Source organism: Neolamprologus multifasciatus, chromosome 5 (assembly GCF_963576455.1).
Source record: "Neolamprologus multifasciatus chromosome 5, fNeoMul1.2, whole genome shotgun sequence".
Classification (NCBI taxonomy): domain Eukaryota; kingdom Metazoa; phylum Chordata; class Actinopteri; order Cichliformes; family Cichlidae; genus Neolamprologus; species Neolamprologus multifasciatus.
The window spans coordinates 27,038,372-27,065,574 of NC_140443.1; the positions used below are offsets into that span (position 1 = coordinate 27,038,372).

Here is a 27,203-nt window from a genome sequence, read left to right on the forward strand (position 1 = left end):
GTGGCCAACAAGCCAATATGCTTTCACAGAAATTACAGCGCAAACTAGAATGAGTGACACAATCACTTCCCTTTATTGATTAATTCAGCAAGACACAATCAAACTTTAAAGCATTCTGTGCATTTTGAAGAATTTATACAGCGTTCACTCCCTCATGCTATCAGCCTTGTTACTTTGCTGCAGAGACAGACAGAGAGAGAACATTATGATTAACAAAGATTTGCATGCACGTATTAAGGTTCTTTAGATAAGATCATATTGTGGCTTTTTCAAAAATGTGACTTATCGCCAATTATCTTGCACCAATCAAATACCTTTCTGACGCTCCTGGGTTATTTCATGGATGATCTCTTCGAGCACTGGAGTCACGTGATCCAGATGTTTTGGTGAAAGACGGACAGAAATCTCCACGGTCTTCTCCTGGGCAGAATACGCACACATAAGTGTTAATGTCTGAAACAGGTCTCGCTTATAAATGAGACACTGAGTCTCAATGGGACTACCTGTATAAATAAAGGTTAAATAAAACATAAAAATAATGCCTTATGTTGAATTTAAAAAAGTGTTTTAACTGTGACTGGATTGAAAATATTACACTAGTTGTGAAGGCAATTTGTTTGTCTGTGTGCGCAAGCGCTCACGGGATTTCCACCACGTTCTGTCTGAGGAACCTGTTGGACGGTGACTTCTTCAAACTGGCCATCCTCTGATCGAGGCTCCATGTCCTTTCTCCCTTCTCGCTCCTGCAGCATGGACACATGCACGCATAGATGAACAAAATGAGACAAGCTGCTTTTTTTTAAATTTCTTAAGAAGCTTTTTCTTCTGTCTTTAAGTCACAGTTTAAAATAATCTTTATTCATCTTGTGAAACAAATCACAGTTTGTTTCAATCTAAATTTTGTTTTATATCTTTCCTGAGGGTCAAGAACTACAAAACTGAAAAATTCTAGAAAAGAGTGAAAAATGACAGTCAAAATGCAGTAAAGCCCAAAGTGATGCCATAAACTATACATAAGCTCAGTGAATGAGCAAATTCTCCACTTGGACTGTTTCTCTGCCGTGTGAGGTTCCACAAGGTGCGATCCTGGATCCATGATTATTTTCCTTTACCATCCTTCCTTTAGCATGCATCGATCTTTGATTCAATTTTTTTCTGGAATTTGTATCATTTCTATGCTAATGATATTCAGATGTCCACCCTAGCTGACTGTTTATCACAGATTAGTCACTGGCTTCGGTAATTGCCTTGTTTTAAACTAACAAGACAGAGGGCATGATTATAGCTCTTCTTGAAATACATTCAAGAATCAGTCAAGTGATTGCTTCCTTTCGCTCATGTGTGAAGACCAGTGTTCGTTATCATGGTGTAACATTCGACTCCTCAGACTTTGAGTCACACATAAAATCTATCTCACATTCCTGTTACTTTCACTTAAGGAGCATTTCTAAATTGCAAAGTATGGTCCACACCTTTGAAATAGAGAAAATTGTTCATGCATTTGTGTCACCACACCTAGATTATTGTAACACCTTATTTACCGGGTTAGATAAATCATCGCTTTCACATCTGCAAGCGAGTTCGCATTACCCGAATTTTATTCTCTTTATGTTGGCTTCCAGTTGAGTCGAGAATCTGTTTTAAAATTCCCACACTTACATGCAACTTCTTGTTAAACACCCTGCTGCTTGCTGTCTTCACTCACAAGCTCTACCAGTTGGTCCCCATACTAGACTAAAGACTAAAAAGGGACACAGCCTTTCAGCCTGTGGCACTAAAGCTCTTGAAGAGTTTACCACTCCAGCTCTGTTTACCCAACTCTGTGGATTCCTTTAAAAACAGGTAAAAACTTTTCTGTTTAGCGAGGCCTTTTGTTGACATTCTTTAGTTATTTATGCTTTTATCTATTTTTATTCTGTTTTAATATGCTTGTCCATTGATTTTAATTTTAACTTGAAATGTTAAATGTTATTCATCCTTTGTGACTCTTGTCACTAAAAAGCATTACATAAATAGACTGTACTTTGTTAATTGCTAGGGAAAAAAACAACAACAATAACTTAATAGGCCAATTCTTTATTTGCTACATTAAAAAGTCTAATCTGTAGGCAATATTGCACAATATTTTCAATTATTTACCAGTATGTAAAAAGAACTAATCCTAACCTTCAGAAAAGTTTGGGATCATACACCAATGAGCTAAACGGCTGATTCATGACTGAAAATCATGACTGATTTTGTGGTCTGGATTGACCAATTCATTCAGCTCTAGTTTAGCCCCAGCTGTGCACACATGCTGCTTACCTTCATCAGCATCAACTCTTTTGGGCTAAAGAACGTGATGTGTCCCTCCGTCCTCTGAACCAGCAGTGCCATCAGGCACACCAGCACCACACAACCAGCAACTGCTCCACGCATGCTCAATTTTCTCTGTCCCTTAGAAACATACACATTGGTATATACAGAGCAGAAAGTTCACACACAATACAGTCTGAAGGTGGCCAATGGGCTCTATTTTGCTGTGGTTGACATCTGACATGACATGCACCATGTAACCAAGAGTGGACAAAGAAACACAAGGAATCTCATGCTTATGTAATACAGAATTTGGGAAATACATTAGAGATAGGGAGGGAGAAGACTGGGGGGGGGGGGGGGGGGGGGGTTGGGGGTAGAACAACAAATTCCTCCAGAAGCAAGATAGATAAGAGGTTGGAGTCATATCTACAACCAGCAAGACAGGTCTGTGCACAAATGTGAGTAGATGAAGACAGAACATCAAAGAGAAAGACAAACGAGAAAGACCTAGAGGCAGAGAGAGACAGGAGCACAAGAAGCCATGAGTTACTCACGTGCTGTGTCAGCGTTGGTTAGTTGCTTGAGGAAGTGTGCTTTAAAATGAGCAGAGCTCCAGTGGTCTGAGTGTCAGCTTGTCGCTGTCAGCCTTTATATCAAGCCCACTCCTGATCCCTAAGCTTTTTACTGTCCTCCCTCACATCCGCTCCTCAACAAGCTCCTTCAAGCATAGTCCTGGAAACACAAATATTGCCTCAGGAACGGTTGGCTCATTTTTTTTTTATTAGGTTAGTATGCTCACCTAATCTTCACTGGTATGTATAAATTATAAGATGAATGTATACTGTGCAAAGTTTTAAAAAAAATCTAAGTAGTCATTTAATCATTTATTTTTACTCATTTCAGGAAGTAGAATTACCTCATGTATGTATAACACATCCTGCAAAAGACAAACTGCAAACTGAGAAGTAAAGCTCAATTTTTATGTGACTTTCGTTTGGGGCACTGAGTTAAATATAGAAACAATTACAGTCTATTCAAAGAAGTCAGTCATATATCCTTGGCTCCAAGTAATTATCTAACCACATTCTGACATTTATGACCTGCTACTAATTTGTGTTTGTGCGCATACAGAACCACATGCATCTGTGCCTTGGAAACCTCATGACTTATTTCCTGCACGATGGCGAAATGTTACTGCAATTTATTTTTATTTTGTTGTCAGAATACTCAGCAAGAGTGTTTATTACAGGCATTGCTATTGTTCTGTGTGGTTTATTACATTTTAGGTGCATAGATGAAGCTCTGTATGCCTTCTCTAGCACTTTATATAACACCAGCACTATGGCACACACTATGACTCTTACATTTTTCTAACACCTAGAGTATGTATTTTAAAGTAACATTTAGAGATTTAGAGTCTTCGGGATAAATGGAATTTGTGGAAATTGTATAACCTTTATATTATAATACTAGTAAAGAATATGTATAAACAGTTTAAAATAATCCATGCTGTATATTTTCAAATCTACATTTTAAACTTTGGCGTACAGAATCAAAAACCACAGCAAATGTTTCAAGACATCACTCACTGGGTACTGAATTTGGGATTTTCCCTTTAAAGGGGGAAAATCTCACTTCCAATGCCATGTTTTTACTCTTGGAATCTTGATTGATTGATTGATTGATTGATTGATTGATTGATTGATTGATTGATTGATTCCAACCATCACTAATGATTCTCAGCAGAGCTGAGCAGAAGCAGCTTAAGACTCACTCTCCCAGAATTGAGATGGTGGGACACTGTGGGGGAACCAGCAAATTCAGGGGGTGCATTGCATTAACTTTTTAGGAATTACAGTCATTGATATCTAAAGTCCCCCATTTTCAAAGGATCAAAGGTAACTGGACAGGTCCCTAACAAGCAATTTTCTGCTCCCTTGTTTCATAACAAATAAAGCAGCTGGAAACATTTGGTGTTAATTCAAGTGCTTTTGACAGTTAATCTCAATAAGAGGTCCAAAGAAATGTTGATGCAACTGAAGGAGTTTAAAAAAACATTCACAAAAACACTTGACTTGGTTAGATTTGGTAACCATGTCATTGTAACAAGTCTATGATCAAGAGAGCTGTTCATGGGAAAAAAAAGTGCAAACCACTAGGTACACTCAAGAACAATGCCATTAAACATATAAAGAACCTGCAAAGTTGAGTAAGTGTTGTAAATGTTGACTAATTATACCACAATGACAAGAAGAGAAAAATATGGAGAGAAATGCCTAATGATTATTAAAGACATAATTCTGAAGTGCACAGGGTGGTATTCTGTTCATATTCAGCCAAATACTGTAAAACTGATTAGTCAGCACTTCACGGTGCAAATATATCATGACCCAAGGGATAATGCAAAAGCAACCGGTGAGCCATGGCAAAGAAATGGGATATTCTTCAATTGCCTATTTATCTGATCCCAACCTAATATAGCATTTTCTTTAAGTAATTAAACACAAACCTGAATCCAGAAAGACCCACATACAAGCAGCAACCAAAGTGGCAAGAGTGCCAGCATAAAAGAGCATCTCAAGGAAGAAAAAAGCATTTGGTGATATTTGATATCCTATATCCAGGATAGGATTTTCCTTCAATTAAAAATAAATACATCTTATTTAAAATAATGCTACTTTGTGCAGTTAGTTTTTAACCTGGGGGGACACTGTATAAAAAATTGCTGTAACTCCTAAACAGCTAACGTAATGCTTTTGTTAAGCGCCTCTAATTAAAACTGAACGCCTGGACTTCAAAATCGCATATTAATTGTAAGATTTGGAATCCATTGTGGTAGTCTGCCGATGTGGTAGTCTGTATTTTTTTAACTACAGTCCCTGGCTATAGATATTTAGAACCTTAAATTTTAATATTTTTTCTTCAGCACAGGAATTGGGGAAAGGAAGCAAATTAAGCTTTCTCGGTCGGGTCTCGCGATGTCAGAGCTGCTACCGCGGGATTTGGGGCGGTGTTGCAGTTTGCTGAAACGCGTGGACGCAGTCTTTTTGCTGAGGTGAAGCAGTATAGCAGACACGAACTGCGTGCTGCCGCGGATTTTCCAATCATGGTAAGCTGAGCGGGGTTGGATATTTTGGCATGACTGCAAATTGTTCGTTAAACTATACACTTTAAGTTTCTTTGCAGTTAGTTGCGTTTTAAGAGTACAAATGTCTAGTTAGATTTAGTTCACTTCTGTCGAGCTAAAGGCCCTCCGACATTTGGGGAGCAGTTCCGCTAGTGCTGACATTAGCTGGAAAAATATATCTTACTTTAAAGACTTAGTGACAAATGATGTGTCCAGCTGTGTTAGTCGCAGTCGTACCAGAAGCACTGTTATATTGACAGTGCTGTAGCAGGTATTGTACTTTTCTAGGGGCCGTGTTAGCACAAGCTAGCTCTTAGCAAGCACGTTATACGCGGGCCTAGGTCGACACGTGGGTTCATCGAGACTGCAACGTGGTTACGTGTTAAAGTTACGACAAAGCAATGGTAACTAAACCTGAAGTGGGAAAACACTTTTGAAAAAGCTACTACACATTTATGCCTAAAATTTCACTTTCGACTAATTCCTAAGCTAAGATTGCAGTTAGCTTGTGTCTCGCTGGTCAGCACGTGGGGACTAGTAAACACTTGATCTGAACGTAGTTTTAGAAACACCTTCCTGTTTTTGCTGGCTGCAAGTGTTACCTGTTGACGTCTGTCGTCTAACTCGATTGTGCACGATCACCTTCCCTAGGTGTTGCTGCACGTGTTGTTCGAGCACGCGGCGGGCTATGCGCTATTCGCCGTCAAAGAAGTGGAGGAGATCGGCATGCTGCTGCCTCAGGTGCGTCCTCTTCCCTAACTCCTGTGTACTATCTGTTTTGTGTGCTCTTTAAGCAGAGCACTGATATTTGTGCTTTTGTGTCGTGTCAGGTGGAGGCGAGCGTGCTGAGCCTCGGAAAGTTTAATAGCATGGTGAGCTTAGCCGCCTTCTTCCCCTTTAAGTCGGCCCAGGCTGCCCTGGAGAACATGAACGCCATCTCTGAAGGTATGTATGATTATCATCGTTCTCTTTATCAATCTTGTGTGGAAAAGTCCTCAGCTGTAATGATGTTTTATAATCTGTCAATCCACTGAGTTATTGTGCTGACAGTTTCATATCAACCCTGAACACCTGAGGAAAGACTTGACGTGGACAGATTTTGATTTGTTCTTTTATCTGCAATAATTGTTAATGAGACTACTTTATGTATTCTATTTGTTCTGAGATGGCAAATTATCGGGCTTTAATATAATAATATCACAATATTCCTTGTTGCAGCTTATAGATGGCTTTCCATCTCAACCACATGTCTACAGATATAATAACTCTTCCATCCCTTGCAGGTGTGGTTCATGCTGACCTGAAGCTGTTCCTAGAGACCAATCTGCCCCAGTCTGGGAAGAAAAAATCAGTGTTGGGGGTTTCTGATGGCAAGATTGGAGCAGCGTTACAAGAAGAACTTAGCAGTTCAATCCAAACTGGAGGGGTGGTGGCTGAGATCACGCGAGGTGAGAATGTTTACCTGAGAGTTATTTTGAAATATGCAAAACGATACTGTTTATAAATAATGTGGACTGTTGTGATGTGAGCTTGTGATCCTGAAACTCATGAAGGTTCATACTGAAAATCTGAACAGCCGTTGGACCTGCACTTTTCTGTTGGTGTTCTTAACACTCAGCAAACCTTCTCAATCTGTCCTGTCCCGTCAGGTTTGCGTCTGCACTTCCACTCTCTGGTGAAAGGTCTGACTGCCCTGGCTGCCTCCAAGGCACAGTTGGGTCTTGGCCACAGCTACTCCAGAGCTAAAGTCAAGTTTAATGTCAACAGGGCAGATAACATGATCATCCAGTCCATTGCTCTGTTGGATCAGCTGGACAAAGACATCAACACCTTCTCCATGCGTGTTCGGTAGGAAATTTTCATCACACAGTAAAAGGACTGGTTAACTGGTTTTTGCATAAAATTACAGTTTAGGGAACATGTTAACCTTTCGTGCTGTTAATCTTTCACTCTTTTTAATGTCAACCTCTAGTTTTGTGGCTTTTCTGTTGACAGATTTGCATCAGGCTTTTTGTAGTTTGGGGTATCGCACATTTTGGGGCGTCCTCCTAATGCTTACCACAGACAGCACACCTCAGAGTGCTGACTGTATAGAAACAGGAGGTACATCAGTTACTCCCAACACTTCTGCTCTGCCAGCTGTTATCTGGTGAGGCAACACTGTTGGGTGGAACATCGTGTATATTTACTAGCTCAGCATCTTGTAGCTGTTTGGGGTGTTGTGACGCATGCATTCATTTTGGTGTGAAATATCCTGGTGCAAACTGTCAGAGTGCAAGATCATCTAGAACATTTAGGCATCAGTTATTGTCAGCTTTAGCATTCAAGTCTTAAAAGCTCCAGGCTTTTCCTACTGATACAGGACTCTGTGAATAGAATTGGATATCTAAAGAGAAGGAGAAGCTGTAATTTTGAAAGGGATATTTTTCCAGCAGTCTTGAACTTTGTGCCATCTTAATGGGTAGTTCTGTTTTGTACTTGAGCATAAAAGCCTCGGTTATTAGGTTTGTTTTATAGAGATTGACAGACCACGTGACTTTCGCGCATTGCATGCCGGTAACTCGTGGCAAAACAATCCAAGTACCGCATCAAATGCAAGCATTTGCAGCACCGCAAAACGTTCATTCTCCGGTTCCAATACCTTCTTGCTTTTTCTTTGCCCCCCAAAAAAGTTATGTACAAAACGAAGGAGAACAATGCCAGTCCGTACAAAGACAGACTTGATGAAAAGGCAAAGAAAAGATACGAGGAAAAAATCAAAGGAGTGAAAGGGTTAGACCCTTACGAGCACACAGAGTGGACAAAATACGTTAGCGTGCTGCCCAACTTTCACCACGCTCATATTTATAATTATACGCTTCTTGGAGTGAGTGCAGACACTCATGAAGTTCAGTAACTTCAGGTCACTGCAACAAGCCCAGGTACAGTTTACCGACGGATGGGTACAGGACCATGAAATGCACCGTGTAGAACGAAAGACCATCGTATGTATCATAAGTTTACCAGTCTCACAAATCGTCTTCATAAATACACATTCGTTAACCGTTTATTAATAGGACCTTTGAGCTCAACGGTAATTAATTAGTAGTGGAAATAATTTCTGGTTCGCATTACAGAAATGTAGCAGTGACAATAATATTGTATGCTGTAATCGTACTGGGCAATTAGTGATAGCATAGCGCCACAATTTCTGTTCAGCGCCAGACTTGCTTGTAACCTATATCACCAATTATGTTATGAAAAATGACGTATTAACTACTACAAAACACTGACCTTTGTGGAAATGCTTGGAGCAGACTAACCTGTGAGCTGGATGTTCTGGGACGTTATATTTGCTCTTTGAATGGCTGCAATCCAGGCCATCTGTCGCCTCTTTTTACTTCGGGAACATGGCTCGAACAATTTCTCTTCAACGACATAATCCGATAAAAAAACCGATCTCTTTACCCGTCGGCTTCCCGTGGCTGTCATGCGACCGGCTATTGCAGTTAATAATACAACAGCTTCTTGACAGTTTTTTGTGTTTCTTTTTATCGCTGTGTAACTGATTTCAATTGAAAGCCTGCGTGCGCTAGTACCTCTTGCCACGAGTTCCCAGAATTCTTTGCGGTTTTACCCTTGAATGACGTCACATTTTCAATCTCTATAGTAGTTTTTTTTTTTTTTTTTTTAAATGTGCAGCATTTAAATGCTTAGTCCAAAAATCCTGCACTCAAAGTTTTAACACTCTCTTGTTTATCTACAGTGAATGGTATGGCTACCACTTTCCGGAGCTCATCAAAATTGTGTCCGACAACTCGATGTACTGCCGCCTGGCTCAGCTCATTGGAAACAGGAAGGAGTTGTCAGAGGAGAACTTAGAAAGTTTAGAGGAGGTGGTGATGGACAGTGCCAAGGCTCAGGCCATCCTGGATGCATCACGCTCCTCTATGGGTGAGTACACCACACATTCAGAGTATGTGCTGCATAATTTCATAAAAACACATCCTGCTTGGGTCAAAGTTAATTTATGCCAGCTTGACTCTGGTTCATCCACATACTCCACATTGTGCCCCTTTTTTGCCCACTCTGGACTACAAGTGTCCTTGGTGTCTAACACAGGGGGGTAGAGTAGTTCTCTCATAAACCTGTAGTGAAGGCATGCATCCTCACTGCGGATCCTGTCGGGAGAAACAATCTCACGTTTCATGCCATGTACTGGTTTAAAATGTCACAAATGCAGCACCTGCGAAAGATATAATGCTGATCATCCTCTGGTTGTTTGGTCTTCAGGTATGGATATATCACCCATTGACCTGATTAACATCGAGAGGTTTTCGAGTCGTGTCGTGTCTCTGGCTGCCTACCGGCTGGAGCTGCAGGAGTATCTGCGGTCTAAGATGAGCCAAGTGGCTCCAAACCTGGCAGCCTTGATTGGAGAAGTGGTGAGTCGAAGTTTTATTTTTAACCCCAACACACGGACCAATGATGTTATACCAAAATCTGTCAATCCACTGAGCCAGTGTGATGAAAAATGTATTCGGTGCTGATGGTCCTCATACTGTGTTGTGCATCCAGTGTCAAAATTTTTATTTTTTTTTATTTTTTTTGCGCTTAAGGGGGCCATAACAGATTGTCTTATCTCCAGGTTGGAGCGCGTCTGATCTCCCACGCCGGCAGTCTGACCAACCTCGCCAAGTATCCAGCATCCACTGTTCAGATCTTGGGAGCAGAGAAGGCCCTGTTCAGGTACTGGGGCACCCCCTCCCTGCTGGGGAAAAAAGTGGCTGCAGTGATGGCAGGGCTGGGCTGGAGCAGAGCTGGGTGACTGGAGAAGACAGTCTCCTCTGGAGTGATCCCGCTCGCCCAAATGCACACCCACAGTCTGAGCACCCACTCACAGCACAGAGGTAGAAATTTGGCTAACACTACAGAATGTTTGAAGTTACTATCAACAGTGTCTAAAACTAAATTCTAGTGATAGCGTCCAAGTAGCTGCAAAGTTAAGTCGTGTGAAACATGTTCTTTTAAGTGCCTTCCAATGTGCATATTTTAATGTTGTCCACAAGAGGGAGCTGTTAAGTTGCTGGCATATTAGTTCTCTATGTTAATGTGTGTACTGCCATTTGGATGTGGCTGAACCTCACGTCAGTGGTAGTTGTCCTTCCTGATAAACTGCATGTTAAACCTGCGTATTTCAAGTCCGGTTAACTGCTGTGTGTAGACTTGGACCAATAGACTGTGAAAGGGTAACATTTCACACCTGCCGTTCATCCTGATTGTGAAAGCGGCTGTATTTTCACAGAGCCCTGAAAACGCGTGGAAACACCCCCAAGTACGGCCTCATTTTCCACTCGACTTTCATCGGCCGTGCCGCTGCCAAAAACAAAGGCCGGATCTCCAGATATTTGGCAAACAAGTGCACGATCGCCTCACGTATCGACTGCTTCTCAGGTGAGTGACCCACCACACGCCTGCATCGGCTTACATACATGTGGCATCATTGCAGTGATGCTCATATTTTTCGTCAACAGTATTCAGCCTTAGGGTTGGTGTTGAGAAGCTTTCTCCTGAGCAGAGCCACGTGTCTTTTAGGGATGCTGATTAGTCAAGTGTAATCCGCCGCTTGTTGAGTTAAGCTGAAGTTTTCTCGCTTTCTTACAGAGTTGCCCACGAGCGTGTTTGGTGACAAGCTGCGTGAACAGGTAGAAGAGCGGCTGTCTTTCTATGAGACCGGCGATGTACCACGGAAAAATGTGGATGTCATGAAAGAGGCTCTCAAAGAGGTTAGCTTGAGTTTTTCATTATTATTGATTTTTAAATGTCTTGTCAAAGGCCCAACAAATGGAGAATCAAATTCCTGTAAGACATTTCAAAACTATCTTTGATTCTTTCAATCTCTGTATGCTGTAAGTGATGAGACATCTTTCCCTGACATCTCGGTGAGGGTAAAAGCTGATTTAATGAGCCTGATGCAGCACCAGGACCTCTGGGGAAAAATCTCATTGTTTTACCCTGATTTAACTGAATTTGTCTTTTTTTCCCTCTCTCCTCATCTTAGGCTACTGATGTTGCAGCTGAGATCAAACGCAAACTAGAGAAGAAGGAAAAGAAACGTAAGAAGCGTGAAAAGAAGTTACAAGAACTTGGAGAAAATGGAGAAGCTAACGGTGACGCAGAGGTAAGTGTTGTTTTACTGTGGCCTTGGCATGTTATGATTTGAGATGGGACCCAAACATGGTCTCTTCTCAGTGTACGGCATGCCATATAAAAAGACTCCGAACCATTGGCTGGTCCTAATCAATGGGCTTGATCACTGAAGAGAGTCGTACATTAAAGCTGTATCACAGGCATTAGGCTTTCAGGCTTCCAAGCATTGAAAAGAGTGTTTCTGATATTTAAATTTATTTTTTGTCTGAAGGTGGAGAATGGAGAAGAGGACAACACTCTTAAGAAGAAGAAAAAGAAGAAACAAGCAGCTGAGGAGATGGAGGCACAGGCAGAGGAGGCCCCCTCTGGAGAAAATGGAGAAGAGACTTCAGCCAAGAAGAAAAAGAAACGAAAAGCAGAGTCAGAGGAAGTAGAGGAAGCTCCAGATGCCGAGGATGGAGCTGAGGAAACTGAGACTCCTGCAAAGAAGAAGAAGCGAAAAGTGAAGCTATGGACACACAGCCAGAGGAAACCCCAGAAACACCTGTGACTGAAAAGAAAAAGAAAAAGAAGAAAAAAGATGCTGCAGAGTAAAGAATGGATGTATGGACAATAAAATTCTTATTTTTGTGTACAGTTTTTGTTTTGATTCAGATAACCCCTATATGAGGGCGTTAACTGTATAAGTCTAGTATATCAGTAGCTTTGTACTGTCTTTTATTTTTGTATGAATGCAGGTGATTTTGCTAATGAATGCTTATAACTGTGCCTTGGAGTCCGTAGAATTTACCTGCACTTCTGAAAATAAATTGCCTCTCAAGCTTGTTGTTGTTGTTGTTGTTAAAAACATTTTTTGGGGGGGGGGTGCAGCATCACTGTTAACAGGTAATCTCTCCTGGAAACCATCATTGGGAAGCTTTCCAAAAAAAGTAGTGTACTACTGTAACATACCCAGTCCAGTTGGTTCACCTGGCACACATGACCTTGATTATATAAGTTGGCATTTAAAAGTCACTGGACTGAATGTCCTCATCGGTATTTCAATACACCACTGCTCATTGAGGCTAGTCCACATACTTTCGTGTGGACTGTTGACATAACTAAAATAGTTGTGCGTGCACAGAATTTCTGAAAGGCTAGTTTTTGGCAATAATGTGCAGAGAGTAACTGAAGCTTAATCAGAACTTAATGCAAGAAGAAAATCTGGTGTACTCTTGTCTATAGCTCTTCAGCATATTAAATTTTTAGTGTGGGGAGTGGCAAAACGGTTGTGGACTTTCAAAGTTGCTGAATGTCAAAACAGTGTGGCCACTGTGTTGTAAGATCATTAATCTATTTAACAAGGAACAAATGCTTTAAGTTTCTGCTGAACTGCTTTAAACGGTGCCGATACCCATACCTCCTGTTTAATGTCAGCCCTGAGCAACATGGTTTGATTACACATCAACCATCCTTTGTTGCCAGTCTGAATTCATAACCTCCAAGTGTAGTAAGCAAATACTGATGCCAGCTCGATGGAAACTGTTCATAAATTTTAATTTGGACAACAAGGATTAAACCAATGTTAAAATGACATCAAATCCAAGGCCTGGCTGGTCAAGCCAACCAACTAGTAAGTCAGGGAATGAGAGACAAATGGAAGGAAATGGGGTAAAAGAAAAGTCTAGCTATCAACTCAAGTCACCCTCAATATAAGGATTCACAGATGCGGGAGACCAAAGTTACAAAAAAAATATTTCTTCTAAAATTAAAAAAAGGCTTTTGCCATGAAAATGATGGGTATAATCTATGTACATCATTCTCAGTTCATGTATGCATACAAAAAAAATCCACATCACAAGATGCTTGTGTTCAAGTATATTCACCATCTTCATCTCCATGATTTAGCATTCTCATCTTTCCATTATTTTGAAATAAAATGTCCTTCAAAATAAAAACAAAATGCAGAAAACCACATTTTATGTCCTACCAATACATATATACTGTATAAATACATACATAAATATATTTTACATACAACAGCCATAAATTTGAAAAGGGGATATACAGAGCAAAGGGGAGGGGGGTGGTGGTAGTGTGTGTTTTAGCTTGTGTTGTAAATCGTTTGTCCCTCTATGATCTTGTCAGTCAGATATACTGGTGTGGTCGTTCTCAGTTGGCCCAGTAAGGGGAGCTGCCGTAGCCCGACTTGTTGACTTGGCTTTTCTGCTGCAGGCTACTGGACTGGCCACGCTGGCTTGGACCACCCTGGACATCAAACATCAATAAACAGGTAAACATCTGCAAAACGGGACATTCCAAAACAGATAAACATGTATGAAGTGACAAAGATGAAACCCAGGAGACTGCTGGGAAGTATCTGTACCTGTCCGTCCTGAGCAAGATGGTGGTGCAGCAGCTGTGAGTGTGGTTGCTGGTGAGGCAAGATGTGGAGGAATGGGGCAGGTGCATAGCCTCCAGGAGCTGCTCCAGGGTTCAGAGGCCCTGGACCCCCCAGCGCTGATGGCAGACTGAAGGGAGGAGGGGTTCCTGCATGGAAACCCTGCTTATCAAAAGACTGCAGATAGAGGAGAGATGATTTATTAGTAAAGGCACAAACAGCACAGCAACACAACAGGGTGGGTGTGCAGCTGACATTTGTCACCTGGGTCTTATTGTAAACACTTCCACTGATGTCTGGCACACCGGAGTTACTGGATGTCACTGAGACCCCTGGTAGAAAAACAGTACAATTAAAACTTGGACTTTAAAAATTCAAATTAGCAACAGTGTCTTTTCTTTGTACCTTTCCCGGGGCCAGTAGCAGCAGATTTGGCTTGTGCCTGTGAAGAGGAGTTGTACCCTTTACTGTATTCCACTCCTGCCGGCCCTGCTGTCAGCTCTTCGTACCCTGGAAAAGAAAACATCTTGTCTTATCTTGTCAAACAAATCACAATAACAACCCTGCTCGAATTGCCAGTGCTGACAGGTATTGGCATCGGTTTTTAGGAACCTGAGCTGAAGGTGTGCTGGCCATAGCCGCTGGGCTGCTGCTGTGTCTGCTGCTGGAAGGGGCTAGCCGAAGGGTTTCCCAGGCCGAGGCCCATGCTGTGCTGCTTGGCCGAAGCTGGTCCTGGCCCTCCAGGAGGAACAAACATAGTGGGGCCATATTGGAAGGTAGCAGCACTAGGTACGGCACCGGGCACTCCAGGGTAGTAAGGCAGGCCTGTGTAGCTGTAGCCTGGCGGCAGAAAGGCCTGCTGACTGCTGTGGTGCTGTGGCTGGCCCTGGGGCTGAGGCTGGGCCTGAGGAGGCTGAGGCTGCGCCTGGTTCTGTCCTTGGCTCTGAGCCTGGGGAGGCTGCGGTGCCGCAAGGCTTGTGGGGGGAGCTGGGGAGGTGGAGTCATTCCTGCCAAACTTTGTGACTTCACCTAGCAAAAACAGGAGAGAAGTCAAGTGAGAACAAACACCGGATTTTAGGATTTCAGCCAAGAGTTAAAGTGCTTTACCTGAGTAAGGGTTGTTGGCAAGGCTCCCGTCTCTGCCGGAAAGAGTTGCTGCAGGGCCAGGGAATGTTATTCCATAGTAATCCTGCAAAGAGGGCTAAAGGAAGAGAAGAGGATCAGGAGAGGATCCACGACAACCTAAAAATCTGAACAAGCACTAAAGAGATGATAAACAAAGAGTTGTCCCACAAGCGTAACAATTCATCTCACCATTGGCAGTCTCGACTGGAGCATATGCAGGTCCTCATAGCCATAGATCTGCTGTGAGGCACAAAAAACAAGAAGGCTCACTCACACATCCTACAGAATACTGCATGTGTAAATACAAAAGCCCAAGCACACAAAAGTGACTCTGGATCTTAGAAGGTCTACTTACTGGGTAAGCAGGCAGCAGCCCTCCCGGGCCCATAATGTACTGGTTGGGCAGTAGAGGAGGCACACCCTGGGACAGGTTAGGAGGAGCTTTACCTGTCAATACAATAACACACGTTTACTTTAATGTACATCTAAGGGCTCCAATTAGAGCCACTTAAAAAGGTGGTATCATGGAGCCAGTGGTATAGGTGAAAACAATGCCCTTAATGCATTACCAGTGGAGGAGGAGAGCAGGGGTGTAGTCCTTGGAGCAGAGAGGTTGGATGTGGCAGTAGCTCCATTGGAGCCAAGTCCCAGCACTGTACTGCTGGTGGCGGTAGCAGCTGAGTGAAGTCCGCTCGTACCAGCAATACCGCCAACTGTGCTGCTCATGTTGTTGCCCATGCTGGGCATGTTGGACAGGTGGCTGATGCTGCTGCTACTGTTGCTGCTGTTGTGGGCTGAGTGGAGTGCTGAGGCTGTGGGTTGGGATGACGTGTAAGAGCCAGATGAGGGAGCCAGAGAGCTCACATTGCTGCTGTCAACACTGGTGTACTGTAGACAAAGAAACAAAAGAAGTGGCTTGAATTGAAGTAATTCTATTCAATTTATTCTGCAGATTTCATTTCTTAAGGCATGCTGCCTATACTGGTTATTAAACTGGAGACACCCAGATGGCAGGGGGTCCTTTACCTAGGATCCCCTCCACAAATAATCAAGACATTTATGCTTTTAAGCCTACTTTGGCTTTATTTTTTTTAGGACTTTGGCACATCAGCCTGTTATAATTCCATGTTATTAAGCTGCAGAGGAAATCACACAGAGAACAAACAGGTACTTACAGTGTGAGAGCTGGAGCCCAGAGCTGAAACTGAGGAATGACTGCTGACATGACTGCAGAGGGAAGGCACAGTGGAATGTGTGATCATTAGCAAGTGTACAAGGAGGCACTACAAGTCAAGAGGTTGGTTTTTTGTTTGTTTGTTTTGTTGTTTTTTTAAAGATGACACACCGAGAAAAAAAATATCTTTCAACCATTTGGAAGAAACAGCAGGCAGATGGTAACGGGTACCCAAACAGTATGTATTGTCTTTCAGAGTAGGGAACACAAATGTCTAAATTAAAGCTATACTAAGTTACTGTGTGTGTTTAAGTGTGTCACCTGTTGAGTGAGTTGAGTTGGCTGACTGAGGGCAGGTCCGCTGCCAGGCCGGAGAGCGTGGTGGAGCTGTGTGGAGGCATGGTAGACGGGTAAATGGGAGGAAGGAGCTGAGGCGCCGTTGGTGCTGATGTTCATAGACGGCGACTCTGGTTTTGGTGTAGAAGAAGCTGATGAAGCTGAGATTGGGAGTACATAATCGTGTAAATAACCTGAATGAGCTTAGCCAAATGAAGAATGTTGACATTTGTAAAGAGCAGCAAATATGCATTCAACTGACCAATTAATCAAAAGTAACTCACTGTCCAGAGCAGCAGAAGTCCTCACACCATTCAAACCGTTCTGGTGGTAAGAAAATATAGAGCAGCTGTGTTTTTGTTCACTGATAACAGATACGAACGTTTACAGCATCTACAAACACACACTGTATCAACAAAACTTGAGTTCAATTCAGAGTTGACATTATTTGGCAAGACAGTGGAAATCAACCCTAAACAAATTTTTCATGTTTGACAAGAAGTTAGTATGAGACTGAGTCTGTGAAGGTTCTCAGTCATCAGTATGAGACTGAGCAAATGACTCATGACCTGTAATTTCTGAGTGACACCGTTTTTACAACAGGAAGTAATACTGTCTGGTTGTGTTGATGACCAATGACCTCAAAGATAGAAAATGGTCAAAGATTAATTTATCCCCCCTCTCCTTTCAAAGATTAACACCTTTGAGGACAGACTTTGTGAACTACTGCTCATTAGTCCCTTTTACTCACCATCACTGGCCCGTGGCCTCTTTGTTCTGAGAAAACGCCAGTCTTGTGTGAGGGGGGCATGGTCCCATCATAGCTCCCCCCACCGTGGAGAAGGGGAGATGAGGAAGGTACAGAGGCGGAGGAGGTTGAGGTTGTTGAAGAGGAGGAAGGAGTGTTGGTTGAGCTTGCGTCCCTAACGATTGAGGAGGTGAGACTGGGCAAAGCCACTGTGGAGGGAGTGATAAACTGGCTCTGATGAGAGAGGGGCAAAGACAGGGACCACCGAGAGAGGGCTGCCCAGTGACTCACTGCAAGGCACCAAATGAAAAGAAGTACAGATAGGTTGACAGTTAAAACTTTATGTACCATTTTCCATTCTGTGTCATCTATGATTAAATCCATCTTTTACACAGTATCTGACATACACAGGTGTTGGGGATACATCTTGTTAAATGCGTCACTCTTGCATTGTTTTTAGAAAGATTTAATAAGTGATCAGAGGCGACACAGTACCTGAGCGGTTTAGAGTACAGGCTCGTCTGGCTCTGTGCCCCCGGTCCTGTTGCAGGTGGTGCTGAGGCAGGGGCCGACGCGGACTCCCTCGACACTGCACTCATGCAATTATCCACGACTCCAAATTCTGGCAACGCCGACTCCGAGCCAAAGTCTAGCGCTCCAAACTGGAGGTTCAGTCCAGGAACATCTGCTGAGCCTGGCATCTCTACTGCAGTGGATGGGATCTTTCAGAAAGAAAGTGAAACAAGTTTTAGCACCTGGATATAAAGTGTGCAAAACTGATGACTTTGGTTTGACTCAAAATTAAAATTCTAATAACATAATAATATTATTATTACATAATAATAACAGCACAGTTAAGGATAAAAGAATAAAAATAAAACCCCATGCGGTCCATAAGGTTCGTGAGTAACTAAATATTTATCTGAGAGCTTAAGGCCATTGCTATCTGTTTACCTTTGACGTGGGAGGTATCCTTCGTTTCTGGCCTTTGAGCTGTGCCCGTTGCTGCTGTGTCGTGCTGTTGCCCTGAGGGTCCAGCCCTGCATTCGGGGCAAGAGGTTTAGCACCAGCAGAAGCCATCACCGGGCCTGCCTGTGCTGGCGTGCTGGTGTGTTGGGGAGCAGGCGAGGCTGAAGCAGATGGTGCTTGCTGTTGCGATTGTGGACTCGTCTGACGCGCCAAAGGCAAGGAGGGGCCCGTGTGCCTCTGAACCAGCTGACTCAGCACAAGAGAAGGCTCTGGCTGCAGCCCAAACTCACCTGCGGATTCACAACAACCAGAAGGAGCCGGGAACAGATTTGAAATAAGTGAATATAAATGCTTATGTAATAAACAAAAAAGGGAAAAAAAGTGAGCGCCACTTTTCCATTTGTACACCTACGATTGTACTGTGAGGACAGTGAGGTGGTGTTGGCTTCTGAAGTCTTCATGTCCCAGCTAGAGGAGGAGGGTGGAGGTACAGGTGCTCCCAGGCCTGGCAGTCGACCAATAGAAGTGTTGCTTCCTTGGGTACTGACAGGAGGGGTTGCCTGGGATGAGGAAAGCTGACCCAAGCCAGGACCCTTCAGCTGTTCCAGTATCTGAGCTCCAGGGCTGGCCTGAGTCCTTTTAGCCTGGCCCAAGTCCCCAAAACCAGCTCCCAGCACTGATGACTGGCACAGAAGAGGAGAAAACAGAGTCATCAATCTTTGTTTCTGGATCTCTGTACAACACATGGCAGATCAAAGATCATGTGACACGAGAAGGAGTGTAGAGTGTATTTTTACCAGAGCAGCATGTGCGTAGCTTGTGCTACTGGTGGCACTGCGGCTGTGGGGCTGCTGCTGGTGATGATGGGAGTTGGTAAAGACCAGACTCTGAGAGGAAGAAGAAGGTGGTTCTCTTGCTCCAACCACAGGCTTCTGCAGCAGAGAAGCGAGGTCCAGACTAACAGACAGAGTCCATTCAGCCAATTAGAAAATATATTACAGCAAAAAAAAAAGAAGAAGAAGAAGAAGAAGAAGAAGAAGAAGAAGAAGAAGAAGCAAAAATGTAATATAACATCTCTTAACAGGAAATTCTTGACCCCCCGCCCAAGAAAAGTGTAAAATACAAAGTTACGCACCTTTGCCCAGGGGTGATGTGGTTCTCAGCAGCAGGTGCACATGAGGAGGTGAACACTTTGGTCTCTGAGAGCTGCAGAAGGACACAAAGACAGACACACAATTGTTACACCATCAAAACATACCTGCTACTACCAGTCTGTAATGTGTGACACTGTGTCAACTCACACTAACATCCTCACTCCAGTCCTCAGCTGCCCAGTCTTCCAAAGTATTCCTCCAGGCAACTAGAGGACAACCAGTAATAAGTGAGAAGTGCAGACAGAATAAGCAGGTGTACAAGAAGCAGTATGCAAACTCTGATAGGGATAACAGTCCTGTCTGCTCTGTGGGCACACACCTGGATATATAAGCCATGAGCTGTTTCTATGTGAATGTGTGTTCTCTTGAGCTCACCTGTTCCATCTGTGCTGTTGTTGGTCGTTGTGTCCCAAACCTCTGTTTGTGTGGTCCCTGTCCCAGCCTCTGAGGTATAGTCAGCAGGATTGAAAGTCCTGGAGAAGATTTAAGGAGACAAATACTGAGACAGACACACAAACACACACACACACACACACACACACAAAAAGTGGTTTTCTAGTAATAGAAGTAATAGAAAATACTGCCAGATGAGAATGTGCGTAGTTACAGGGTTTTAAAAAACCTTAACAACAGGCTTTTTTCCCCCTCCTGGCTGCTTGGCCTTCAGATTTCTGTCAGAATGCATTTATCCTGTTAGTTTCTAAATGAAACATCTTCATTCTCATTGAAAACGTATTCATTTTCACCTAAAACTCTTAGAAGAATGAAACTGTGTGTGTGTGTGTGTGTGTGTGTGTGCGCGCGCGTGCGCATGTTGCCAGCATACCCCATCCCCTGGGCTGAAAACCTGCTTCCTGTTGGTGCTCTCCCTCGACCTCGAACTCCAGATCCTGTGTGATAGTCACACAAAGGTTAACAACTTACCCTCAAGTGTTCGCTATACTGACAGTGGTGTGTTGGTGCATCTGCTCACCTCTTCCACCTTTGACCCTCCGACCTCGATCCGAGCCTTTGTCCACTGGTGTCACCTCAACACCGTTCTCCTCTGGACGTGCTATGTATGTAGAAACAAAAAAGAAAAGTGACTAACATGAACAGTAGGACAAACAATACTGAAAATTGAAAAACTGAAGTTCCTTACCCTGTCGGCTCCGACTGGCCCCCTTGCCTTTGCGGTTGCCAGTGGCACGACCCTTGCTAGCCTCCCTTTCGCCCTTCTTCTCCCTGTTCTCCTTGTTCTCCTTGCTTTCTGATGGGCCTTCTTTCACCAAGGGCTTCTTCTTTCCCACTGTTTCCCATGAGGTCTGAACACAGAAAAGGATTTATTTTTAATTAAGCAATGACACCTTAAATAAACAGAACTGGATTAATAACATAATAATAACAATACATTTTATTTGAAAGCACCTTTCGAAACACCCAAGCAAATAAGAGCAAATAAGACAAGCATAAAAACAGGAAATGAACACAATAATAAAACAAAGTTTAAGAGCATGGAGAAGTTATACAGAGTAGGCTATCTTGAACAGGTGGGTTTTGAGGGTGGACTTAAAACGGGGGAAAGAAGTGATGTTTCTGAGGTCAGGGGGTAAGGAATTCCAAAGTTGAGGGGCAGAGCAACTAAAAGCCCTGCCCGTCATGGTAGTAATAAGACAAAAGGAAGGAACAGAAAGAAGAAGAGAAGAGGAGGATCTGAGGCACCGGGATGGGATGGAGACCTGTACCAAATCAAAGACGATATGTGGGGTTAAAACAAGATACCAGCACTGAAGCATTCAAAAGCAACTTTAATTTAAAGGAAAAGGGAAAAAAACAAACAAAAGATACTGAATAACATTTATCTGTGGTTGCAGCTGCAGACAGCAGAAATTATTATTGTGAATAAAATGAAGGGTATTTTACATCCTTTTCCAATGAGCTACTGATGGCAGACTGCCAAATTTAAAAGGTAAGTGAGGTTTTAGGTATTTGTAAACCAGCTCTTTAATCAGCTGCTTACAGCCCTCCTTCACCACACTTACTGAATTAGTAATCGCAATCCCCTCTTGTTCTTCCGTCCAAATGGAGTGCAGTTAGCGAGTGCTCCGGCTATGCCTGGTTAAACTGTTTGTTTACTTTTGAGTCACCACATGCCTTCTTAGGTTGATTCTACTCAATGGTATGTTTTTGCTTCAAGTGGTGAAACAAGTTTGTTGTTCCCACCTTTAGCGGGAACAGTTTTTTCTTGAGTATTTTGCCAGAGCATTGTGCTTTGTTGGAAGTTACCAAAGTAGTTCCCTTTCTTACTAAAAGCCTCTCACTGTCAGACATGTTTGAGCTTGTCCATGCTGGGAAACCTAAGTCACGGCATCCTCATATCACTGGTACCGTGATATGGCACTTTTGTTGTATTATAGCAGATGATATGATATGCCACAGGCCTAATAGTAACCCAACATGAACTTGTGTATTTTGCTCCAAGACATGCCACGCCAGATATTAGAGGGCACTGAAAAACATGAAAAAGAAAGCTGCGATGTTGACAATTTTTGACCACCCCTATGCAGTGATGTGTAAATAAATACAATAAATACCAGAACACTTTTCCTTATTGTGAAACTACTCCTACAGCATAAGAAAAATGTTTCAGAAGCATCCCTTTGTTTATGACATAGTGAACAGTACAGGTTTCAGATTACGTAACAATGATAGCATTACAGTAGGGACTTCCAGGTAAGACGGAAAAACAGCTATTTGCTATTTTTGGGCTTCCATGAAAGCAAAAACAATACCGATAGTCGAGCCTGACAGTCTTTCCTCAACATCTGAGCCAGCTGGTATTTTTCAAAACTGCTGAGACGTTCAGACACAACACCCAAGTGCTTGCCAGGCATTTAGTGACCTGTTTGACCTTGCGCTCGGAACAGAAGACCGAGGAAAATTTTGTACAACAGTTCATGATTAAAAAAAAAAAAAGTCACACAAGTACTCACAAGGTCACAGCGCAGCTTAGAGACTGATTTTAGTGGATATGTGCATATCTGACAGAGCTCAGATGACACTACTTAAATTCTATTTTAACCAATAAGGTTCTCTTCAAATCCAGATCAATGGCTCACACTCCACTTTAAGAGTACATGAAAACTTAAAAGTGACAGTACTGAACATTTCACTATACAGCCTTAGTATACACAATGATAGCAGTTAGCAAACCCTGATGATGCCATTAAATGACACCAAAATGTTCATGTTTCATTTGTTTTAAAGTTTCAGCAACTTGTTCTCAACAAAAGAAAACAATACACATCTCAAAAACCATCAAACAGAGGCTGTTATGAACGTCAGAAGCAGATTAAAGGCTCTATATGTGTACTTTGCATTTATTCCGTTTGATTTCACCTAAAGTTGTCATTTACCATGTCTGTGTTGCTCTCCAGGAGGAAGTTGATGGCTCTGCTGACATCCTCATTGCAATCATGGAGCGCAACCATGCACTCATCCTGGTTTTTCCCCGTCACTTCCATCAGCTTGGTTAAAAAAGAAAACATTAGAAAACAAGATTAGAAATGTCAAATGATAAAAACAAAATGCACAATGTAGATTAACGGAAGAACATGACAACATAGCCTGATTCTTCCTAAGAGTCTGACATAAGCCCCACACAGTCTGACAGCTACTTAAGGGTCACTAACCTGGTTAACTTTGCCCTCAAAGTCAGCATCATTCTTATCATAGATCATCTGAGCAAGCCGGATCTGCTCAGCAGTAGCCTGTAACACAGAAACAATTGGACAGCTTTTACCAAGAGAAAAATGAGGAATAAAGTATGTGAAATATAAAGAAAATGAATTCAAATGTTTGGTTTGTTTTGAATTGTCTGAAATCACTTTATATTGTGACAATACTTTATATTGTCACAATATAAAGTGCATGATTGTGAAGCTGCAATCAAAACAAAAGAAAATACTTTTCAGTACTGATCGTCAGATAAATTGCTTGTCATGGTTGTGTTGGGGTTTGTTTGGGGTTTTTTTTGCTTTTTTCTCTTAAAATGTCAGCATTTCAAAGAACTGTGGTTTTAGGAATGCAGTGGCTCACCTGTATTTGTTTCTGTGGTTGTGATGTGTGAGCAGAAACTGGCAGCGCTTTTTCCCGAGGGCCCCGGGCCTTGTCGCTGCCCAGCGAGCTCATCATATACAGTATATACAAAACTCTGTATGTACAAAATAGAAAAATCTGCGGAAGGAAAACACAACATGTGTTGATTAATGAACGGAAAGGAAAATAACACTGCAGTTACTGTGTTGCTAGAATAGAGCGTCAGTGTTTGTTTTTATTTTTCTTGAATAAGTCCAAATGCCAAAAGTATGTACTGTGGCTATACCTAAGCCTTATTGGACAAATATGAATACTCCCCTTATGGAGGCTGTAAGCCCCACAGTTGGCCTGGTGACGCAACAGCTTTGCTGAAAATCTGGGTCAAGGAGGGAAAGCAACCCAGTGTCCTCTTACAAACAGCACAGAACTCTGTGTGTGCGAGGCAGAACAAACACTACACACCCTGACCCCACACCCCTTGCTTTTCTAGACAGTTTAAAGCAAATTTGTTGTACACACTCCAAGCACCAAACTTCTGCAGTGAAATACTGAATTCTTCTCTATACTTCTATAGACCTGTACAATATAGATATTTTTTTACATTGGCACCAGCTAACATGTTTTTAAAAGCACATATCAGAACACTATCAGAACCACTTCCACAAGGAGGTCTTTATTTAGCCATAAGCATACGGCCAATGTCACTTCTCAGCACTCTGTACTGCAACGTTTACCAGTGAATTTTCACTACAGTGTCCATCATAAGGACGACTACAGATGTTCCCACTCACCCATTTGTTTTATGTCAGAGAACAATAGCAAGTGCCTGAATGACGTTTGCAAATACAAAGCTGCCATTGGCTATTGGACTGAACAAAGCTTAATGCACAAGGACGACCAAGCTTCAAAAGGAATTTTAGCTCTTAAAAAAGCAAGAAAAAATAAATATATTTATGACTTTGGGAATATATGAAGTATATATAATAAAAAAAATATTTAATAAAAAATATATTATAAAAATATTACTACATCGCAATTACGGGTATCGACAGTCATGGCCACAAACGATAACAAAACAATAATCCACTAACAGTATTTCGCAATTCCTACTATATTTATGTTGGCAACCAGAAATATCAAATCAGAGACAAGTTCCACGAAGCCCCGTGTTTATATACATTAACTTATATCTGTTTACAAATGTCTAAATTATATTTATCTACAGGTTATTATTCCAGTAACGAAGGAAGCGGAGGGTTGTTTTGAACCAATGCTAACATTAGCCCGCTGCTGTTACTTATATTTTGAGTTTAACAATGAGACACTTTGGTAACGGCTAACATCCCATATCGCTCTTTGAAAAATAAATCAGATTCACGTAGCATGGTTTTAGATTGAATACTGACCGACTTTGTGCCTTTGGTGTTATGGTCCCCTTTGTCCTCGCTAGCAAGAACTGAAGTTAGCTACCAGCTCGCTAACGCTGAGACCGTAGCGTCGATAGTGAACAAACGATGCAGTGGGATCGCGGATAGCTAACGATGCTATCTAAATCTGGTCCAAGTTGATAGCCAACGGCGGTCTAACTGGCTTCTTTAAGCTTTATAGGCATTTAAAGGTCCACACCGCCATGTTATGACAGTTGCCTTTAAACCAGACGTGTCGCAAACATGTAAACTAGACGCTAACCAAGCTAACAACAAAGGTACACGAAATCTAAAGCAAAGGCCTCGTAGCGAAGCACAATCCCATCCCGACATTGCTCGCCGGGAAACAAGACAACAGAAAAATTGCGAAAAAAAACATCCTTCACAACCTCGAGAAAACGAAACAGAAAAGCCAGCGACCCGGTGCTTCACCAAAAAAGACAATAAGCACGTAATTAAAATACCCGAAAACACACAAACTTAAGTTGAAAATCGCAAGAAAATATGTTTTTATTACCTGCTAACACGCTTCACTCGGCCAGCAGCAGACAAGATGATCACGTGACGCGTGGTGCCGCGGTGGATGCTCATCTCTCGTCTCCAGGTCACAACTAAACTTCTCAGGTTTTACCATCAGCGATGTCCAGCAAAAACGCAGATTCACTGGATTTTTAATCGTGGTGTGCTTTTTGAAGACGCACACAGCTACATGTATCAGATAATGATAAGATATTGTACATAAGTGCAATGATATTTGCCAATCGCCTACACGTTTGAGATATTTGTTTATAAGGCATTAATCTCTTACATTATTAAGCTATAACTGAGCGAAAGTGATCAAATGTAAGGCTGGATTTAAGGGCATAAAGCTTCTGCACTTTCACATTGCTTACATCTCTTGCCTGTGTTTCTTTGATTTTGATTTCTCTCCCTCACTTATTATCTGGAGAATTTTCAATTTGCCATTTTTCACAGAGTTAACGTCATCTCTAATTTTTCAGCTAATGTGGAGGCAGAATTCATCCATATGCGCATTTACGCACTGTGCCATGTACGCAAACGGTCCCTCTTTGCAATGCTGTCTTATAAAGTTAAATTCAGACATCAATCTAGACATACTGTAGATCTTTTTGAGCTCCATTAATTACAGCATTTTGACAGACATTTTACTGCTGAATAGTAGAAGAAGAAAGCAAACTACACGACTGTGGTGTTTTGTACTGAGCTGTATGACTTCACTTATGTTCAATATGGAACGATTTTTGACTGAAAAACTTAAACAGTGCAAATCTTACAAATACACGTGAACTGTAAAAAATAACTATTACTGGCGCGGACACAGCAGGTATTTTGGTGGTTGGCCTTATTGTATATGTAATTGTAAGAGTTTCCTTTAACGGCACAGAAATTTGAGAGGAAAATATTTAAATGACTCACACAACCCTTATTTACTGGTTTGCTGCACACTGCCTAACACTCAATTTAACGCTGAAAGAAGCAGACGTTACTTTGTTTGTGGTATTTGCCAAAACTTGAGAGTTCATTTCTTTTTAATGAGAGGGGGAAATGTTATCAGAGTGCGTAATTGTGACAGGTTGATAGCTGTGAACGCAGTCCTCGCGCTGAGTGTTTACAGCTGTCTCCCTTTCTGCCCTTCATTAATAATACCCGTAGGTTACTTTAGCCTGTTTACTTTAGTTCCCGGCTACTTTAGTTCAGAATTAAAACGTGTATGCATGTCTCAGGAGTGCGCACAAAGAGCAATTCACATGTACTTTGTTGTTGTTTTACTTGTCTCTGTCACACCCATAAATACCATGAATCCATCAAAATATAGCAAATATAGTAAAGTTTGACTGTGTTAGTGTGTTGGATTAATGCATCACTCTTAAAATATACAAAATTGACTTCATAAGTTCCATCAGCCTCACACAGCCTGTAGAAAAACAAGAGCATTGTGTATTTACGCACAGTAACAGTATTTTCGTTAACATACGGGGGCCCAGGATCTGAGGGTAAATAATCCCCCCCATATGAACATGTCCATTCTTCATTGGTGACTCTCTCAAGTTCTTCCTGATTTGACGGTCTTCTGGCATGGACCTTGGTCTTCAGTTCATCACACGTATTCCTTCTTTCTTGACGAGATTTCTAGTTCCAGAATGACTAAAGCATCTCCACACCATAATACTCCCACCATTGTGTTTCACTGTGGGGACGGTGTTCTTTGGGTTGCTTGCGTCCTCTTCTTTCTCTAAA

At 42.2% G+C, this 27,203-nt stretch overlaps 3 protein-coding genes and 3 non-coding genes across 8 annotated transcripts; 4 read left to right on the top strand and 2 right to left on the bottom strand.

The window, feature by feature from the left end:
* Positions 1-50: 50 nt before the first annotated feature.
* mlnl (motilin-like) lies at positions 51-6,160 on the bottom strand. Of its 3 annotated transcripts, none has more exons than XM_085160630.1 (6): positions 6,028-6,160; positions 2,853-3,030; positions 2,305-2,430; positions 642-743; positions 315-420; positions 51-177 (listed from the first exon to the last, which is right to left on the bottom strand). In XM_085160630.1, the coding sequence occupies exons 3-6, from the start codon at positions 2,416-2,418 to the stop codon at positions 170-172; spliced, it is 330 nt and encodes a 109-aa protein (XP_085016756.1). In that variant the 5' UTR covers positions 2,419-2,430; positions 2,853-3,030; positions 6,028-6,160; the 3' UTR covers positions 51-169. The 3 variants fall into 3 exon arrangements, with proteins under 3 accessions (XP_085016756.1, XP_085016753.1, XP_085016754.1); XM_085160627.1 differs by having other exon boundaries at positions 2,305-2,436; XM_085160628.1 differs by lacking the exon at positions 6,028-6,160 and adding an exon at positions 4,808-4,913 and having other exon boundaries at positions 2,305-2,436.
* nop56 (NOP56 ribonucleoprotein homolog) lies at positions 5,269-12,378 on the top strand. Its single transcript, XM_085160611.1, is given in 13 exon segments — positions 5,269-5,407; positions 6,077-6,166; positions 6,256-6,370; positions 6,709-6,873; positions 7,075-7,273; positions 9,171-9,358; positions 9,698-9,849; positions 10,053-10,153; positions 10,710-10,858; positions 11,069-11,190; positions 11,466-11,585; positions 11,826-12,048; positions 12,051-12,378. Coding segments are annotated over 13 exon segments (1,725 nt in total). The 5' UTR covers positions 5,269-5,404; the 3' UTR covers positions 12,149-12,378.
* Positions 7,468-7,603, top strand: LOC146518896 (small nucleolar RNA SNORA51). Its single transcript, XR_014874325.1, has one exon. It is a non-coding gene; the product is annotated as a small nucleolar RNA SNORA51 (small nucleolar RNA).
* LOC146518897 (small nucleolar RNA SNORA26) lies at positions 9,485-9,603 on the top strand. Its single transcript, XR_014874326.1, has one exon. It is a non-coding gene; the product is annotated as a small nucleolar RNA SNORA26 (small nucleolar RNA).
* On the top strand, positions 11,313-11,380 carry LOC146518898 (small nucleolar RNA SNORD57). Its single transcript, XR_014874334.1, has one exon. It is a non-coding gene; the product is annotated as a small nucleolar RNA SNORD57 (small nucleolar RNA).
* ubap2a (ubiquitin associated protein 2a) lies at positions 11,434-25,531 on the bottom strand. The gene is given in 28 exon segments (XM_085160560.1): positions 11,434-13,801; positions 13,920-14,111; positions 14,199-14,266; positions 14,340-14,444; positions 14,547-14,963; positions 15,042-15,135; positions 15,249-15,299; positions 15,415-15,506; positions 15,629-15,947; positions 16,235-16,286; positions 16,555-16,622; positions 16,624-16,730; positions 16,854-16,893; positions 17,321-17,533; positions 17,535-17,607; positions 17,813-18,039; positions 18,272-18,576; positions 18,699-18,969; positions 19,084-19,243; positions 19,422-19,492; positions 19,588-19,646; positions 19,816-19,913; positions 20,267-20,330; positions 20,414-20,494; positions 20,582-20,744; positions 22,836-22,946; positions 23,112-23,189; positions 23,518-25,531. Coding segments are annotated over 28 exon segments (3,771 nt in total). The 5' UTR covers positions 23,614-25,531; the 3' UTR covers positions 11,434-13,705.
* Positions 25,532-27,203: the final 1,672 nt, after the last annotated feature.